Genomic DNA, 21,558 nt, shown 5'->3' with positions numbered 1-21,558 from the left:
ACCACAGATTCACAAATCCTACATCGATCCTTCTGCACAATCTACATATAGGCTATCACTAGCTATCAACCCTCCTCCTCAGTTCGCCTCTATCATATTTTCTTCAACTTACCTTTTTTTGCATCCGGATGGTGTGGCTAATATCATAAATTTTTGCACTTGGAAAACATGATTTTGTCAAATTTTGATTAAGTACTCCCCTGATCACTGAGCCTCCATACAAAATTTTCTCCTTAACTTGTTTTTCTGATCAGTTTTTATTATTCCTTTGGATCACTTGCTTGCTTCTCTTTTCAGCCCTGCTAATCTCTTGCCGTTTCTGCAATTTTTCAATTTCGCGCTTTGTCCTATGAAGGTTAACATACAAGCGTGCAATTTCTTTATTAATATCTATTTCATTCTGTTCTATTTCCACGGCCACACGTTCGACATTAATAACATCAATTTTCATCCTACCATCTGTACTATCCACTCTACTAATATTTGCTGTTTTCTCTTCAACTAACAGACACTCAATTTTGAAAACAGTAAGGAAAGTTGATCCTTAAACATCTCATAAGTTTACTCCGGAGTTATTTAAATAAAAGTTATTGTATTTAAAATTTTTCTATAGCTTTCCCATTCATATGCTCCAAGGAATATGTGGTGGTGGGAGGGTTCTCACAAAGCCCAAATATGTTCAGAAACAATGGAGACATCAAATGAGCAGCAAAAAATAAAAGGAAAAAATAGCAGAAAAGTAGCAACCCACTCTCTCAAGTTTCAATTTCCTTCCACATATCCTTTAATTTTCTCAATGAATAAATCACACACACACACACACACACAAATGTTTACTTATAAACTAACTAGCTCAGTCAATCCCATACCATTTAAAACTAAAACTACAATAAGTTAACCTAATATTCTGAAATAAAATAAGAAAAAGTTACTTATCCTTAGGAGTGATAATTCCACTCAACATACACAATACTTCATGCAACATATGCCGATATATTGTATGAAAGAGTTGCCCTGCATGTGTTTGAAGCTGTTTAACAACGTATCTCCTAAATGGAGTTTGGAGATCCTACCAATCCTTCGAAATACTTATGGACAAAAAAAATTTAACAGTTTCCTAGTAGGACATTACCTGTTGATTGTAATTCTCAAATAAAATATGAAAAAGTTACTAATCCTCCAAGAGTGATCATTCACTCAACATACACAATACTTCATGCAATATACTTTAAAGTTGTTTCAACAAGTATAGCTCCAGAATGGAATTTTTTGAAAATGATTCTGGGATCCTACCAATCCCATGAAACACTTCTGGATAAGAAAATATGGTACATCGGAACAGGTATCTCTCATTTTCTGCTACTCATTTGACATCTCCATTGTTTCTGAGCATATTTGGGCTTTGTGAGATCCTTCCCACCATCACCACCACATACTCATTGGAGCATATGAATAAAAAAGCTATAGAAAAATATTAAATACAATAACTTTTATTTAAATAACTGGAGTAAACTAATGGGATGTTTAAGGATCAAAACTGTATAACTGAGAGGAAACCTCCACATAGCCTATAAAGGAATGCGGAGATCCAATCCTCACCTCCTCGTTAGGTGTCTACCTGGATACTGAACGAAAGAGGATGGGCAGGCAATTTGTGATTTAGCCAAACAAATTGTATTCTTATTGGTTTAAACCACAATTAAAATGGTGGTACAACATGACAGAATTTCATGGTGGCTGGGGAGTTGTCCAATTAAACAAGGCCCCTGTTGTTTTCGACAGGGAACTAGGGAGAACAGCGAAAAGTCAACTACTGGAACAAATCCTGAAACATACCCCAACTCAACAATACCAGCGATCAAGATCGGTACTATCAACATAAGAAGCCTGAATATCGGTACTTTTGGTAAGATCGGTACTCCCAAGATAAGAAGCAAAGAAATGGAGCTGGCTGAGGAATTAGATAAGTACCAGATTGGCATAATAGGGGTGACTGAAATAAAAAAAGACAAAAACAGGTGAGATCTTTTTGAGCAATAAATACAAAATGTTATATTCAGGCAATGACAACTGAGGAAAAGAAGGAGTAGCCATTGTATTCAACACTAAATACGAGGCTAATTCTTGAATGGCAGGCAGTCTCAAGTAGGGTGATGATGTGGGCAAATATCAGAATGGGGAACTGGACAATGAGACTTATTTGTGCCTATGGTCCCACAGAAGGTTCTACTAAGGGAGAAGTGGAGGAATTTTTTGATGCTTTAGAAAAAGCAACTGACACAATGAAAAAGTTGGCCCTTGTTGGGATCTGAATAGCAGAGTAGGAAATGACTGTCAGACATACAAAAATATTTTGGGAAAATTTGGAGAAAAGAGCAAAGCTAATAATAATGGCAAATACCTGTTGGATTTCTGCTCAGAACATGAACTGGTCATTACTAACACAATCTTCCAACATAAAAATGTGTATAAATTCATATGGAGAGAAGAAACAAGAAATAAGAAAGTCTCATTGACTATGTTATTGTTGATAGCAGTTTCTCACTGGTGCAGGAAACTAGAGTGTACAGAGGATTTGAAATTGGAAGTGATCACTATTTAGTCTTGAGCAGGATAAAATTGAATTTCATATTGAAAAGAAGAACATATAAGAAAGTTTTAAAGCAAATAAAAATTGAGCAGCTCTCAGATGTGAACTGCAGACTAAAATACAGAAGCATTATTCAAGAAAAAATGATGGAAGAGTTTGAGAACAGGAACCAAACCATGGAGATTCAGTGGCTAGCCCTGAAGAAACAACTGTTTAATTCAGCCCAGAGAGGCATGTGGTTGTCTGCAAGAAGAGAAAAATCAGAACTCCATGGTAGACACAGGAAGTTAAAGAGGCAGTGAAGGAAAAGAAGAAAGTATATCAAAAGTTCCTGGCAAATAAGTCAGCTTGTGCTCTTAGAGAATACAGAAACAAATGCAAGAAAGCTAAACACTGTCTAAAACTAGCTAAACAAAAGTCATGGGAAGACTTTGGTAAGAACATAGAAAATAAATATCAAGAAGGTGACAAAATATTCTGAAGGCTGTTGAAAAAGCTCAGATATGGAGAAAAGAGTGCTGTGAAAGGAATTAGAAATGACAAAGATGATATGAAAACTTGAGAAAACGATATCCTGTATGGAGTAATTATTTTGAAAAATTGCTAAATGAAACAAGCAGTGACAGCACAGTGGGGAAAAAACACTCAACAGGTATGTAACAGGAATTCATATCCATATTTGAAGTAGAAAAAGCCATCAAAAGCTTAAAATGTGGGAAGACAGCAGGAGTAGAGGATATTCGACCAGAAATGCTCACGTATGGAGGTATAAAAGTCTTGCAGTGGCTACACTGCAAAATTCAGAAGGATGAATTTTAGATGATTGGAATAGAGCTCTCATAGTACCTATACACAAAAAGGGAAATAAAACTGAATGTAAGAATTACAAAGGTATTTCCGTACACAGTGTTCCTGGTAAGATTTATGCAAGTATACTTTGAGAAATGGTTGTGAAGGATTGTGGAGGGGAATCTTGGTGAAGAACAAGCTGGATTCAGGCCATAAAGCTTATCAGGATCAGATCTTCACTTTACGACCGACAAATAGCAGAGAAAGCATGGGAATATAACAAAGATCTGTATTTAAGTTTTGTCGATTTGGAAAAGGCATATGACAAGGTGCCAAGAGAGAAGCTATTCAATACGCTACAGTTATATGGTGTCAATGGGGCATTATATCAAGCAATACTTAGTCTTTATTTGAGTAGTAAGTCAGCAGTTAGAATTGAAGGAAGTACATTATCTCCTCTGTTATTCATTATCTATATGGATCACATTATGAAGGAAAGTGGTATTAAACCTGATATCAAAATTGGAGATATTAATCTCAGCTCTTTACTTTATGCAGATGATGTTATACTTTTAAATAAATCCTGTACAAGTCTGCAAGATATCCTGACTAAGTTGAGTAACTGTTGTAATAGATTTCGTATGAAAATCAGCAATAACAAGACAAAGATCATGAAAATAGGCAGAAGCATTGAAAATATCAACTGCATTGTGAATACAAAACCTATAGAACAAGTAAAATATTTCAGCTACTTAGGTACAATTTTTAATGAAGATGGTAAATTAAATATGGAAATAGACAACAGAATCAACAGAGCTGTTATGATAGGAAGTCAACTGAATAAATATATATGGAATAAGAGAGAAATTAGTCAAAATACTAAATTAGCTGTATATAAGACAATGTTGAAGCCAATTTTAATTTATGGATCTGAGAGCTGGGTTAGAAATAAAACACTTGACCAAAGGCCAAAGACCAAAAAAAGAGAGAACAAATGTTCACTCCCCTAATCATTCTCAGTACAAACGTACTGAGAATGATTGGGGGAGTGAACAGATAGCATCAATGGCAATATCATATTAAAATTAGGATATTAGGAAAGAACGTGACACTCCGGAAATGTGTTAGCAGAGCTAATCTTAGGTGGTATGGAACACTTAAACAGAATTGGAGAGTAATGATTAGCAAAACAAGTGTTCTCTGTCAGGTTGGCAGGAAAAAGACCCAGAGGAAGACCAAGATATAGGTGGATTGATACAGTAAAAAGTGCCTTAGAGGACAGAAATATAAGATCTGATAATGTTGAAGTCTTGACGGATAACAGATTGATTTGGAAGTAAATTGTTGATAGGAAGCTAATAATGATGCAAGTTCTTTATGTAGTACTATCATAATATCCTGTACACCCTTTGATTGTAATTGTCAGGAATTTGATGATAATAAGCATTTCAAAATATAGTTATTAAGAATGATAATAACTAGGAGAAGAATCTATAATAATTTATATAAATAATTGCTCTTAAGTGAATACCTTAAAATTACTAACCTGGACCATCAAATGGCATTAAGACAGTAGGAACAGGACTGTGAGATGCCAGAGGAAGAATATAAAAATCTTTGATCATTTTTGAAGTGTTCCCAACTACTCCATACCTCTTCCGACTATTTAGGTATGTGTAAAATGACAAATATGTTTCTTTTTCTTCATCATTAGCAGGTTGAAATCTCACGATCAATAGTTCCTGTAAAATAAAACACAGAATATGTGAAATGAAAACAGGAAAATGGATATGATCTTACATACTTTTAAAGAGGCATGATTTTAAAATACTAGTTGAATGGTGGCAGTATCTAGGAAACTGCCAATAATATAGGCTGTTTGCAAAGCAGTATAGTTAAGGTGTTTTACAAGAGTGAAAGGTTAATGGGGTGGTGGTCTCCCACCACCCCATTAACCTTTCACTTAACCACCACCCCATTAACCATCTGTGGTGGGCTCCCACCACAGATGCTTGTGGTCCTGCCTTGTGCAAAGCCACACATTAAAATAAATAAATAAAAAACTGGAAATAATGAATGAAATTTAACCATGGGATGAATGGCAGTTCTTCCCATCTGCACAATCCACCTCTCCCCTACCAGTAGGACCTCCGATGTAGACGTCTCATCATCAATGACTACTATGATAATTTGCATCTGAGAGATACCCTGGATCATTGGTGACTGGAAAAAAGTTCCTTTTCTGGTGAAATCCCCCCCTCCCCAACTATTCTGTGTAGACAGTAGATGGAGTGTTAGGTGAAAAAATGGAGAGACAGAGAGAGAGAATTAAACCTGATGTTATGATGAATCTTTTTCTAGGAATCTTCTGGAGTCCTGATATCCATAGACTGTGCTAATTCTGTCAAGTATATCTATCTATTATTGCTGATCAAGTATACCGCTTCATAGTGACAGTTTTTCCAGTAGGATAATGCATTATGTCACATTGCTCGTATCATTCGAGAGTGGTTGACCAAACAAGACAGAAATTTCCAGATGTTACCATGGTTATTGAATTTTGTCAGAGTTGAATCCTGTATAACATCTCTGGGATTATATGAATCAAGTGATCTGCTGATCTTTCACCCCAAATACTTGTAGATGTATGGGAAGAAATCCTAACAACACAGCAGAGCAATCTTCCTGAAATGTTTCAAAGATCTTAGAGTTCCACATTACACCACACAGTGGCAGTTCTGGTGGCAAGGGAAGCCCTGCAAACTATTAGGGACGTGGTTATAATATTTTTTCTGACTGTATATAGTTCATACTTGAATTATAAATTAATAGTCTTATAAAGATTTCTCACATTTTAGATGGGAAATGAAACCCAGGTCTTTCTAAACAAAGGGAGAATTTTTGCAATGCGATACTGCAAGTACTATGGATGCACAGAAAGATGTTCAAAATTAAACGGCGTGCTAAGTTATACATTATAACTTCTGGCATTTATAATTCTCTAGGGATTACACTGTTCAGAAGAGTTATATAATAAACCTGATACCAAAATCAGTTCATTACTTGCTTAAGCAAGTGATGTCATCCCCTTAAATACAACAAGCCTTTAAACTCTTGTAAAAAAATAAAATAACTACCTAAATGAAAGTAATGCATGTGTCTACTGTTCAGTTAGTTACTCCTAGCAATAATAGCAAGTCTATAATGATAGAGCACTTCTGTTTATTGGCTCATCTGTTATTCCTCCTCCAGCTTATAATTAATTTGAAAATTAGGGCAATAAAGTATGTTATATAAGGATTTGGTTAGATGGCACTGTTAAAGATGAGATGTGTGTGTGTGTGTGTGTGTGTGTGTGTGTGTGTGTGTGTGTGGTGGTGGGGGGGATAAAATAAATACAGACAAAAATAAAGGGGAAGAGCAGAGTGGACATCTTGATTATCTTTTGCAGGAGAGGGAGTATGTGCTTCACTCACACTATTACTTTAAGTTGATCAGAATAACATGCAAGCACTCTGTTTTGCAATGGGATATTTATGGAGTGGTGGAAGTAACATTATCTTTTGTCAATTTTGAAGGGGGATTAAGAGATGATGAAGATGGCTACTATAATCAAGCCTAAGAGAAGAAAAAAATTCATGGAGCACATTTACCACAGGTGGGTTTTATTTGGTTGAAATTATTGACAAAGTAAGCTATGCAACAAGTATATTAAGTCTCTTGTCAGCTGTCTATTGTGAGATAGATGCAAAAACTCTTCATAACAGACTATCAACTCACCTTTAGCTGGAAAGCCCTTATGAAAACTCCTTGCATCCCAGACAGGATATAAATATCAGATCTTTGCAACCAAAGAAAAAATGTGATTTCACAAATGCATAAAGTCAGGCTATATAATTTCTGAACACACTGGATTGTATTATATTTCTGTGCGGAAATTTGTATGTTGGGTATCACTCATTCTGGCATTTTTTGAAAGCAAATGACACATTAAATTGGACTGCATACTGATGATTTGAAAATGTTTTATTTGTAAAATGGATCCTTGGGAAGTGACGTATAATGTCTTTTTAGTATTTGTGTGTGTGTGTGTGTGTGTGTGTGTGTGTGTGTGTGGAGGGGAATAAATTGGGAGGCTCTTGAAGTGGCCTTGGATTTTCAGGTGTGCTACTCTAGTACACAAACACCTGCTGATTGGCAAGTGAAAATGTGCCATTAAATTATCAGAGAAGATAATTTTGGATAGGGGAAGGTAGAAACAAAGAAAAGAGAAGACAAGGCAAACTTCTGAGTTATCTTTCACAGGAAAGCAGGTGTTTAATATCATGCTATTCTTTGATGATTATTTGAGTAATGGATCACTGGCTCCCTTATATTTCAGTTGGCAGTAATGATGATATGGTATTTAGAATATTTAAACATGTACTCAAGGCTTTATTGTTTGTATTTTATGAAAGAAAATTTTAATATTTTCCATTCTGCAGAACACTATATCCAAATAGTTGTGTTATCAGTTTTATTTTTTGTCCCACTATATGTCAGGCAGTTGGTCAGATCAGTTATTTTGTGGTTTACTATAATGAAATATTACTATAATATATATCATATAATATTATACATACCCTGACAAAGCACTTACAACAAACTTTAGTAATCCAGTCTACTCATTCACCACTCTTCAAGCCAAAAATCTAGCCATTGATACCCTTACCTACCACATTCTTACTCAGTTTCCAGTAATGACTTCTCTGTTCTATCCCTCTAGCAAAGAGCTGAAAAATTTCCTCTGGATTAATTCTATAAAAACCTTTGAGAAAGTTAAATGTTTCAACCATATCTCCTCTTTTCTGTCAACCAAGTAACTTCTGCAACTCACAAGGAACATTCCACAGATCACTCACCATCCTGGTCATCATCTCTTAATTATCTCCATCATTTACTCAATGCCAAGAAATCCAGGTGACCAGACTTTGCACAGCAACCCAGAATATAACTATGCCTTATAAAGAGGAATTCATATTTATAAATTTAGGGACACAAAAACACACGTGTTGAACAGATTATTTTATTAATTACTAATAAAATAAAACTTTATGTTTCGACCCCTGTATTGAGGTCATCATCGGAAGGATACAAGTGTATAAGGAACCAAGCTACATGCTCTAGCTCTGTATACTGGCAAACTAAATCTACGTAGTTAATTAATCCTTTTCCCTAGTCTGACCTCTGGTGATTAAAAATAATAAAAATAAATAAATAAATAAATACAACTACAATAAACTGCTAAAGTCCTCATATATTAATATTCTTCTGGATTTGTATCAGATCCTTTGCCTTAGACAGATCATAGAAAAATATAAAGAATTCAGACTCCCTCTGGTAATGTGTTTCTTAGACTACTCTAAAGCTTTTGCCTGTGTTGAGCATGTGAAACTGTGGGAAGTAATGAAAAGAATGGATTTTTCCTCAACACACTATCAGGTTGATAGCCAACTTGTATAAGGAGCAAGAAGCCACAGTAAGAACAGGTGTTGGATTGACTGACTGGCTTCAAGTTGGAAAAGGAGTTAGACAAGGATGTTTACTTTCTCCTCAGTTTTACTTGTTTAGTATATATGCAGAGGACATCATGCGTGAAGCATTGGATGAGCTCAGGACAGGAATTAGAATAGGAGGTAGATTGATCAGTAATCTGAGGTACGCTGATGATACAGTACTCCTTTGTAATGACATGGAAGAACTAGGACTAATTCTTGACAAAGTTAACAAGATCAGTAATAACAGAGGACTTCAACTCAATTCTAGAAAGACAAAGATCGTGATTCTCAAAGGAAAAACAAACAGAGAAGCTCTTGAAAAACAAGTGTATCTTAATGGAGAAAGAATTGAGGAAGTCAGCAAGTTTGAGTACCTGGGATCCATTATTAATGTGAAGAACTGCTGTTCAAAAGATGTCAGAAAAAGGTTAGGAATGGCTAAAATAACAGTCAGAGACCTGTCTAAAATCTGGAAGGATGGATCTATCTCCATGGGAACAAAGTTAAGGATTTTAGATGCAGTTGTTTTTCCAACAGCGACTTATGGATGCGAGACTTGGAACCTAAAGAAGTCAGATAAGAAACGGATATCTGCTTTTGAGATGTGGTGTCAGAAAAGATTAGTAGAACTTTAAGGCTCCTTAAGGATATTGACAGAAGAAAGTTAAAATATTTTGGACACATAGAAAGGATGGAAGGAGGACTTCTCAGTAATAGAAGGTAAAGTTCCTGGAAAAAGAGCAGGGGTAGACCATCAATGAGATGGATGGATGGCGTGTGTGGAGTGACTGATCATCAGAGAGTTGAGGCTGCCAGAAAAGCAAACAACAGGACTACATAGCGAGGCCTGGTGTGGAACATCACCGAGCATCGGAGTGACCATACGGCATCTAGATGCCCAGTGAACATAGAGAGAGAGGATTTGTACAGTTGATTGTTATAATATGATTTCTTTCAGTTGCTGTTGAATGTTACAAACACTTCACCAGGTTGTCTTCTTGTAGTGGGATTTTTCTATGGCTAGTTTAGGTTATTATACAGGTTGTAGATGGGTCCTCCACATTCTTGAAATGGCTAGGCCATCATTTTTGTTGATTTGGGTTGTGTTTGAGCATTTCGCATGACGTTTTAAATTTTCTCTCAAACCAGGTTTTGGAGCGGTGTAAGGACTTGGTATTTTTCCAATCAATTCTGTGGTAAGTTGGGAGTGCGTGGTCAGTAAGGCCGGTTTTTCCAAAATGGAGGTATTTAATGTCTCGTTTGTGTTCATCTTGTCTGATTGGGATAGTTCGCCCTGTTTCCCCTATGTATGGTATGTTACATGTGCATTGTATTTTGTATACCCCTGGGTGGGCTAGGTGTGGAAGAGGATCTTTAGAAGAACTGAGTAGGTGTCTTAATTTATTTGGGGGTTTAAAGGTGGTTTTAATGTTGTATTTGCATAGTGTTCTGTCTATTTTTTCAGAAATGCCTCTAACATAAGGAATGGCAATAGCATTCCTGAAATCTTTTTTGTTTCTTACTGGTGTCTTTATGGAGGATCTTGTGAATAGTTTTTTTACTGTATCCATTTTTTATAAATGTTTGGTTGATGATCTTGTATTCCTGGTTTAGAGTTTGTTCATTAGAACAAATTGTTAGAGCTCTGTGTTTAAGGGTGCTTATGACACCTAGTTTTGTGTTGGGTGGTGGTAAGAATTTTTGTGTATTGGCCTGTGTGTGTAGGTTTGCAGTAAACTGAGAAGGAGAGACAGCCAGAGGGAAGACGTGTGACAAGTGTGTCTAGGAAAGAAAGAGTTGTTTTTTTTTCATTTCAATGTTGAATTGGATACGTTCGTGTTGTTTGTTTAAGTGGCAAAGGAATGCATTTAGAGCTTTGCGGCCGTGGGGCCAAATGGCGAAAACATTGTCGACGTATCCGAGTCAAATTGTGGGCTTTAGACAGGCTGTCTCTAGAGCACGTTGCTCAAAGTCTTCTATATAAAAGCTAGCTATTGGGGAGGAAAGCGGTGAGCCCATGGCTGTACCTTCTTTTTGAAGGTAAAAATTGTTTTGCCACACGAAATATCTGGAGTGGAGTACGTGGGCAAAGAGGGCCATGATGTCGTGTGGAAATATGTTCTGTAGGAGCAAGACAATGTCATTGATTGGGACATTGGTGAAAAGGGAAGTTATGTCAAAGCTGAATAATAAATCTTTTGGTCGTTGAGTGTAATGTTTTTAATTTTATTAATGAAATGTGTATTTTTTATGTAGGAAGGGAACTGACCTACCGATTCCTTGAGTGTGGCCACTAATTTTTTGGCTAAGTGATAATTTGGGCTGTCAATTCCTTCAACAATAGGACGTAGTGGTGTGCCTGGTTTGTGTATTTTTGGCAGGCCATAAATTCTGGGCGCACGGGTATAATGAGGTATTAATTTTTTTGTTGTTTTTTCGGGCCATGTGTGGACGGATTTGATTAATTCAGTTGTTTTCTTTTTGTTACGTTTCTTTTTGCTACAGAACATATTTCCACACGACATCACATTTTCTCTCAAACCAAAACCTGGTTTGAGAGAAAATTTAAAGAGTCATGTGAAATGCTCAAACACAACCCAAATCTCAACAAAAATGATGGCCTAACCATTTCAAGAATGTGGAGGACCCATCTACAACCTGTATAATAACCTAAACTAGCCATAGAAAAATCCCACTACAAGAAGACAACCTGGCGAAGTGTTTGTAACATTCAACAGCAACTGAAAGAAATCATATTATAACAATCATAACTGTACAAATCCAGAAGAATATTAATACATGAGGACTTTAGCTATTGTAGTTGTATTTATTTATTTATTTATTTATTTTTATTATTAATCACTAGAGGTCAGGCTAGGGAAAAGGATTAATTAACTACGTAGATTTAGTTTACCGGTATACAGAGCTAGGGCATGTAGCTTGGTTCCTTATACACTTGTATCCTTCCGATGATGACCTCGATACAGGGGTTGAAATGTAAAGTTTTATTTTATTAGTAATTAATAAAATAATCTGTTCAACACATGTGTTTTTGTGTTCCTAAATTTATAAATATGAATGTTGATCACCGTGTAACCCTAAAAGAAAGAATTATAAAGAGGAATCTTAATTTTGATAAATTTAGTTTAATCCTTTATCCCAGTGAGAGCAAACAAAGTTTGCACCTGAAAATATCTTCAGGACTTCTTCAGGACTGAATATTTGTTTGCTCTCACTGGGATAAAGGATTAAACTAAATTTATCATAGTCTAACCTAGTGCTTTCAGAATCTTAACTTTCTTTATCTCCGCTTGTTAGTGTGTGTGTTCTTCAAGAACCAAATAATCCTGTGCTACTTTAACTACTTTTAAAATAACTTTAATGACTTACACAAAAATTATATAGAATTTTATTCAAAAACTCCAACATATTTCATCCAACGCTATGTAGACATCATCAGGGAGACAGCCCATTAACATGGATGAAAACATGAATTACGAGAACGAGTTATAAATCATGCACACATTAGCTTGTGTCTCGGTCGCAGATGAAGTATATGATATTACACTATTAGAGTTTAAAGGAACAATTGTAGAAAGCTATGTAGATAAAAATAATTCAGTATAGTTATTAATTAAAAAAACTTCTGAACAATTAATAGTGGTCACTTCCCAAAACTTGGATATTGGCATGTAGTCTGATCAGTTCAGGTTCAGATGATTTCGTAGCATTTCATGTTTAAAAAAAGATGATCGAATTTGAACTTGTGGAATGAAGAAGTTTTGTCTGGTTCCAAAGAACTCTGTGTCCAGTGTCAATGGTATGAGAAATAAGGCCAGACTTGTCAGATGCCAAAAATGTAATATAGTCTATATGTTCTTTAATTCTAATCCGCGCTAGTCTGTCCAAAATAGCAAAGATTACATGAGTAGAGTACTTGATAGACACCTAGTAAGGAAAGAGGTGATAATGTATCCTTTGTAGATGTAGCAGGAAGGAAGAAAGACAGTTCCCAAGCTGGTTTGAAGGAGCACATAGATTGAATTTACGAAAAAGCCTTGCTATTTATTCTGAGGTTCCTTTAAGGCAGGGTATTGAAATTCTTTTCATATCAGATTGCAGTCTGGTAGAAGGTGATAATTACTAGTGTGCATATTCCATTAAATAACAGTACATGTTCCATTAAAACTATTTAGTCACTTTATGATATGTCCTCTGTAACTCACACACCCTATTGCCTTCAACTTTCTATTGGAATCAGCAATTACATATGATGTAATTGCTTCATCCTAAAAGGCATATATTTACACTTTTCCACATTAAACTGATGCCAATTATCTTTTGTCCATACTCCCAGCCTATTAAATAAGTCTGCAAGCTCTCTGCATTGCAGTGATTAACTATTACGCTACTGAATTTTGTATCATCAGCAAACTGAATATTTCCTTTCAAATCATTTCCTGTATCATTAATGTATAAATTAAATAATACTGGTCCAAGCACAGAACCTTGCAAAACAATGCTAGACAACACCCCCCTTCTCCTACATTTTGTTCCTCTATATACTACTCTTTGGCATCTGCCAAGCATCCACTCTCATATCCACATAATTTGTTATTATAAAAATTGCGTAAATTACTAAGGCATGATCTATCCTTCACAAAGTCATGTTAACTCCCACAGAGTATCATATTCTTACCCATCCATTTCTGAATTCTGTTCATGAACCAACTTCTCTAAAACCTTTACCACCACTTCAGAGATGGAGGGGTGGTAAAATTTTTTTTACCACCACTCTGGCCTATAATTTGCTCCTTTATGCAGTGGAACTAGTGGTGGCACCTGCCAATCTTTTGAAAATTCTTGTAATATGTGAGCTGATATCCCATGGCTGGAATTAAAATTTTGCAATATTCAAAACATACATCTACCTTTAGTCCTGCATCAGTTCCTTACACCTGTCACTATATTATTTTCATCTGAATGATAAACCCTTATATTGGTCACATAGTAACTATTATTTCATCTATTTCTGCCTGCTCCCTACCATCAGCACTCATCAAAGTTATCATATCATAATCATTCTTCCTTTTATTTGCCACATAGTGAAAGAACTCTTTGGAATTTACTCTCATAATCTGATTTTGCTTTCCTTAACCTGCTGGTCACCCTTCTTATCTCTGTGCCTTGTACTACTAGTGAGCTTGCTGAACACCTTTCTCCTTAAATACACCCCACAATTTTTTTTTTTCAGATCCTGTGCAATGATATTCATTCACTATACGCTCTGATACTATTTCCTTCAAACATTACTTGACCATTATCTCATGAACTGTAAATATCTTTCCCCCCTGCAGATTCTTATGTCATGGTTCTGCTTCAAGATGCCTCTGAAGCTTGCCAAAGACCACATGATCACTCTTCCTAATTAGAGGCAATATGACTACAGCTTATGGGCAGATTCACTGATGTTATCACTCCCTCCTGAGTCTCCTCAAAAACATGCAATTTTGAGCAAATATCTCTTAGTAGGTGTATAAATTCCATTTCTTTCCTGCAATGTGATCTTCCCTCCTTCCAATGCAGCAACCTTCTACTCTTTTTTTTTTTTAGCTGCAAATCATCTGTTATCATCAACAGTATTGCTTTTCCCCCAAGTTAATGGCAAAAGAAAATTACTGAATAACAGCTAAATGAACGGTTCATGTAAAGAGAGAAGTAATGGAAAATTCAATGGAATAATACATGCATTAAGACTTTCTGTAAAATTAATTAAGGAAAAAATGGAAGTTTTATTAAAACACACACACACGCACTTTCTTCAAGGTAAATGATATTTTACTTTTCAAATACTTCTTACAGGATTTGTCTTAAATGAACGCAGAAATCATTGTAACTATTGATATTTCCTGTTTTTAAACAGATTTTTGAAACGGTTCTGAAACAGATGCCAGTGATAGAAATATTCACCAGGAGCTGTTTACTCTTGGGTTTCATGGTCATGCTGCAGCTTGCAAGCCCTTGATTATACCTGCCAATGCCTGGAGTCATTGGTAATGGTGCAAACAACACCATCATTGGATTGTGGAGCAATGAATTGTGGTACACGATTTGACAATCAAACGGATATGTCTGGATCTGGTGATCAATATTTACAGGAATGTCTTGTATCAACAGTGAAATTTGGAGGTGGTAGCATAATGGTCTGGAATTATTTTTCCTGGTTTGGATAGAGCCCATTATTTTCTGTGTCTGTATCTTTAAACGCCGATGCCCACTATGACATTCTGGACAATTCCGTTCTTCCTCCCACACTGTGACAACAGTGTAGACCATGCCCTTCTCTCTATCAGCATGTTCAACACACCTGTTGACAAAGCAAGGGCCCCAGGAACTGTTTACTCTTGGGTTTTATGATCATGCTGCAGTTCGCAAGCCCTTGATTATACACACCAATGCCTGGAGTCATTGGTAATAGTGCAAACAACACCATCTGAATTGAACTGTGGAGCAATAAATTGTGGTACACGATTTGGCAAGTCCTCGCTCTGTGGTCTGAAGACATGGAAGTAGAAGAACTATATTAGCCAGCCCAAAGCCCTGACTTCAACCTCACTGAACATCTTTGGAATATGCTGGAGCGAAGATGGAATGCCAGACGTACTCTCCCAACTAATACTCATCAACAGTTCATACTACAGGAGGAATGGAAAAAACGAATTCTAGCAGCAGTTTACTAGCAATTAATAGAGACCCACCCTGAAGGGTAATGGCTGTAATAGCAGTGAAAGGACTGACCTCATATTGACAGGAATGAAAAATACAAACAGCTGCTGCTCAGACATTTTTGGCAACATAGCGCATAGTGAAAAACAAGAGAAAATTGTTACAAACATTTACAAAAGTACTCTAAATTCCTCTATCTTTCCACACACGTTACACAAAGGAATACCCACCAATACAATAACTCATATGTATTATATTAACTGGAAAACATCTATTATAATGATTGACTAACAATGCTTACTTCAGCTACGTCATCTTTTTGTTAGTAATATATATATATATATATATATATATATATATAATTTCTTTTGTTGTTGTTGTTGTTGTTTTAAATTTCAGGTGTTCATTAATTTAGGATTTTTTTTCTCCCAGAAACTTGGGTTTTTCATCCCGCATACAGGCAAATTGCCCATCAGAACACACACAATTAATAAAATTCCAGGAGTCTGATAGATTGACTGATGTCATAGAAGCACTGAGCTTATTACTATTATTATGCCTTTACAGCCCAGATCAAACCTTTGCCTCCAACCCTGTCTGTCCAAAACAGCTGTATCAAGGTCTTGTCAAGAGGCAAAGTGACTTCCTTATTCTTACATGTTAAGGTTTGTTTCAACATTGCAATTATCCTCCAAGTTGTATTTTTAATCTTTGTTATATGTCCCTTGAACTTCAACTTTTTGTTTAAACTCCAAGATCCCTAGCCTGATCAGTTCGTCCAGCATAATCCTGCCAATATAATATCATCATCATCTTCTTCTTCTTCATCCATCCATCTAAGGCAGGTTAAGGATACCATGAATAATAGCTTTCCAGTCAAATCTGCCTTAGATGGATTTAAGAAAAATAAATAAATGTTATTTAAATTATTTAAATTTGCATACGAGTTCAGACCACTTATACTCTTGATGTTTTCTTCTATGTCTTCCCAGCAGCATCTTTCCTTCTACTCTTCTGTTTTGGAGAACTTTTTACTATGCATTCTGTACACATATTGACACCACCATAACTGTTCTTCTCTGATTCTTGTTATTACTAAATACTGTAGTATAATTCTTCTCTGATCTCCTGAATGGTTTTAATTTCAGTCAATAACATTTTATTTATTTTTCTTAAATCTTGTTCTTCCTTCTGTTTGCAATATAGTATGACACTGGATATCTCATTATGCCAAAGTGCAAAACTTTATATTTACTAACATTGAATCGACAACTATTTTCACATGTCCATATTCTGCAAGTGCTCCATATCAGCTACCTTCCCTATCTCTGCATCATCAGCAAACAGCTGTATGTTAGCTGTCAAATATTTCCCAATGCCATTAATGTAAAGAATGAATAACAAAGGAGACCAAGGACTGATTTATGTGGTACACAAATGGTCACCTTAAATCTTGCAAACTCGCATCCCCATATACCACTTTTGATATGTCAGTCAGCCATCTTCTTATCCACACAAAAATTTTATAATCCAATCCTATATTCTCTAATTTAAACAACAGTCTTCTATGCTGTATCCTGTCAAAAAGCCTTAGCAGTCTAAAACTATCAAGGTGTATCTATTTCCTTGCCTATCTCAGCACTTGAATGTTATTATAAAATGTAAGCAAGTTGCTGAATCATGACTTCTCTTAGTAAATGCATGCTTTTCACTACTAAGTACAGATTCTCTGTCAATCCATTTCTGTACACAAGCTGTTAATAACTTTACCAAAATTTTCCACTGCTCTAGACATGCTGACAGGTCAACAGTTGCAACATACAGCAACTTTATGAAAAAAAATACACACAGCTGCAAGGCTTCCTAACACAAAAAGCTAATGCTCAGTAGCACAGCAATGGGATATAAGAACCTTCTTTGTTGAAAGAAGGAGAAACATTCACTGAATCTTGGGATGTATTCCCACCTTGAAACACATTTCGGGGTTTCATCTTCTATGGACAGCATTTCCATAACTAATGGACTGTGGATTCAAATCCCAGTGTGGTATGGATATTTGTAAATGTCTTTAAGTAGGAGATGATTTTAATTGTCCAGAATCACCATCCTGCTTACTGGAAATCTTAAGTCACGTAAAAATATTCATAATACTTGATCTCCAGAGCAGAGTTATCATATTAGTTAACCTTTAAAAACTGTATAACTGAGAGGAGACCTCCACATAGCCTTTAAAGGAATGCGGAGAACCGGCCAGGGCTTCTGACCTAATGTCCAATCCTCACCTTCTTGTGGTGCACCCTGTTGGGTATCTACCTAGATACTGAATGAACAAGGATGGGCTGGCAATTTGGGATTTAGCTGACCAAATTGTATTCCTGTTGGTTAAACCAAAATGCAAAATGATGGTATGACATGACAAAATTTCATGCCGGCTGGGGTGTCGCCCGGTTAAACAAGGCCCCCGTTGTTTTCACCAGGGAACCAGGGCGAACAGCAAAAAGTCAGCTACTGGAACAAATCTGAAAAAATGCCCCAACTCAACATCACCAGAGTTAAAGATCAGTACTATAAACATAAGAAGCTGAATGGCAAAGAAATGGCGCGAACTGAGGAATAAATACCAGATCGACATAATAGGGATGACTGAAACAAAAAAGACAAAAACTGGTGAGATCTTTCTGAGCAATAAATACAAAATGTTATATTCAGGCAATGACAATCAAGAAAAAGAAGGAGTAGCCATAGTATTCAACACAAAATACGAGGCGCATCTTCTTGAATGGCAGGCAGTGTCAAGTAGAGTGATTTGGGCAAATATCAGAAAGAGGAACTGGACAATGAGACTTATTTGTGCCTATGGTCCCACAGAAGGTTCTACTAAGGTAGAAGTGGAGGAATTTTTTGATGCTTTGGAAAAAGCAACTGACACAATGAAAAAGGAAAAATTGTTCTTTGTTGGGGATCTAAATAGCAGAGTAGGAAATGATTTTCAGACATACAAAAATATTTTTGGAAAATTTGGAGAAAAGAGCAAAGCTAATAATAATGGCAAACACCTGTTGCTTTTCTACTTAGGACATGGACTGGTTATTACTAACACCATGTTCCAACAAAAAAATGTGCACAAATTCACATGGAGAGAAGAGGCAAGGAATAAGAAAAGTCTCACTGACGATGTTATTGTTGATAGTGATGTTTTCTCCCTGTGCAGGACACCAGAGTGTACGGAGGATTTGAAATTGGAAGCAATCACTATTTAGTCTTGAGCAGGATAAAATTGAATTTCATATTGAAAAGAATGACATGTAAGAAAGTTTTAAAGCGAATAAAAGTTGAGCAGCTCTCAGATGTGAACTATAGACTAAAATACACAAAGATTATTGAAGAAAAAATGAAAGAGTTTGAGAATAGGAACCAAACCTTGGAGATTCACTGGCAAATCTTGAAGAAAACCCTGAGTGATTCAGCCAGAGAGGCATGTGGTAAGGTTGTCTGCAAGGATAGAAAAATCAGAACTCCATGGTAGACACAGGAAGTTAGAGAGGCAGTGAAGGAAAAGAAGAAAGCATATCAAAAGTTCCTGGCAAATAAGTCAGCTTGTGCTCTTAGAGAATACAGAGACAAATGTAAGAAAGCTAAAAGTGTGTAAAACTAGCTAAACAAAATTCATGAGAGGACTTTGACAAGAACATAGAAAATAAATACCAAGAAGGTGACAAAATATTATGGAGGCTATTGAAGAAGCTTAGGAATGGAGGAAAGAGTGCTGTAACAGGAGTTAGAGATGATAAAGGTGACATGAAAATGGAAGAAAAAGATATCCTTGAAGTATGGAGTAATTATTCTGAAAATTTGCTAAATGAAACAAGCAGTGATGACAGCACAGTGATAAAAAAACACTGACCAGGCATGCAGTCAGGAATACATATCCATAATTGAAGTAGAAAAAGCCATCAAAGGCTTGAAATGTAGAAAGGCAGCAGGAGTAGATGATATTCGACCAGAAATGCTGAAGTATGGTGGTATAAAAGTCTTACAGTGGCTGCACTGCATAGTTCAGAATGCCTGGACAGAGGGATGAATTCCAGACGATTGGAGTAGAGCTCTCATAGTACCCATATATAAAAAGGGAAATAAAACTGAATGTGAGAATTACAGAGGTATATACCTACTGAGCCTGTCAAGATCCATGCAAGTATACTTGAGAAACGGTTGTGAAGAATTGTGGAAGAAAAGCTTGGTGAAGAACAAGCTGGATTCAGGTCAAATAGTGTCTGTCAGGATCAGATCTTCACTTTACGACAAATAGTGGAGAAATTATGGGAATATAACAAAGATCTGTATTTAAGTTTTGTCAATTTGGAAAAGGCATATGACAAGGTGCCAAGAGAGAATCTATTCAATACGCTGAAGTTATATGGTGACAATGGGGCATTATATCAAGCAATACTTAGTCTTTATTTGAGTGGTAAGTCAGCAGTTAGAATTGAAAGAAGTACAGGAAGATGTTGTTTATTATTTTAACGGTATAATAGAACACAGAAACTAAGTAAATAATTAATTTATTCACTTGATGCTGATATTTCGCTGGTATTATAACCAGCATCTTCAGAGCACAAAAACACTGTTTGTCACAATACGCGAGACTAAAACAACATGGTGTACATTAACAAAATTGTAGCAGCAACACAAAGACTAGAGTCCTGATTTTGGCGCCCTCTATCTGAAAAAAAAAAAAAAAAAAAAAAAAAAAAACGCTATCATATATTGCTAGAGATAGCGTTTTTTTTTTTTTTTTTTTTTTTTTTTTTTTTTTTTTTTTCAGATAGAGGGCGCCAAAATCAGGACTCTAGTCTTTGTGTTGCTGCTACAATTTTGTTAATGTACACCATGTTGTTTTAGTCTCGCGTATTGTGACAAACAGTGTTTTTGTGCTCTGAAGATGCTGGTTATAATACCAGCGAAATATCAGCATCAAGTGAATAAATTAATTATTTACTTAGTTTCTGTGTTCTATTATACCGTTAAAATAATAAACAACATGTTCGACGAACACATAAGTCTGTCCACACGTTTACAGGAAGATGGTTTAATGTTAAAACTGGTGTGAGACAAGGATGTACATTATCCCCTACGTTATTCATAATCTATATGGATCACATTATGAAGGAAAGTAGTATTAAACATGATATCAAAATTGGAGATGTTAATGTCAGCCCTTTGTATCATGTGGACGATGTTATACTTCTAAATAAATCCGCTACAAGTCTGCAAAATTCTCTGACTAAATTGAATAACTGTTGTAATAGAAATGGTATGAAGGTCAGCAATAATAAGACAAAGACAATGAAAATAGGCAGAATCATTGAAAATGTCAACTGTGTTGTGAATGGAGAACTTGTGGAACAAGTAAAACATTTTAGCTACTTAGGCACGATTTTTAGTGAAGATGGTAAATTAAATATGGAAATAGACAACAGAATCAAGAAAGCTGGTATGGTTGGAAGTGAATTGAATAAATTCATATGGAATAAGAGAGAAATTAGTCAGAACACTAAATTAGCTGTATACAAGACAGTGTTCAAACCAGTTTTTAACTTATGGATCTGAGAGCTGGATTAGAAGTAAAACACTCGACCAAAGACTAGAGACCACAGATATGAGAGTCCTGAGAAAGATTAGAGGCGTGAACAGACGGCATGAATGACAATATCATATTAAAAATGCGAATATTAGGAAAGAACTTGACATTGTCAGCATCCAGGAATACGTTAGCAGAGCTAATCTCAGGTGGTATGGTCACATAAACAGAATGGGCGAGGAAAGATTAGCAAAACAAGTGTTCTCTGCCAAGTTAGCAGGAAATAAAACTACCCAGAGGAAGACCAAGATATAGGTGGATTGATACGGTACAAA

At 35.9% G+C, this 21,558-nt stretch overlaps 1 protein-coding gene across 8 annotated transcripts in view; it reads right to left on the bottom strand.

Moving 5' to 3' along the window:
- Positions 1-21,558, bottom strand: part of pps (protein partner of snf) — a 553,267-nt gene that overhangs the window by 52,441 nt on the left and 479,268 nt on the right. For all 8 annotated transcript variants that reach the window (XM_090406767.1, XM_090406772.1, XM_090406773.1 and 5 more), the window contains one exon: positions 4,926-5,121. In XM_090406767.1, coding sequence (XP_090262893.1) covers positions 4,926-5,121 — 196 coding nt within the window. The remainder of the gene's footprint in view (positions 1-4,925; positions 5,122-21,558) is intronic.

Source organism: Typopeltis vanoorti, chromosome 17 (genome assembly GCF_054136105.1).
Source record: "Typopeltis vanoorti isolate ZY-2024b chromosome 17, IOZ_Tvanoo_1.0, whole genome shotgun sequence".
In the NCBI taxonomy this organism is placed as follows: domain Eukaryota; kingdom Metazoa; phylum Arthropoda; class Arachnida; order Uropygi; family Thelyphonidae; genus Typopeltis; species Typopeltis vanoorti.
The sequence above is the reverse complement of the archived record's forward strand: the minus strand, read 5'-3'. Positions and strand labels throughout refer to the sequence as shown.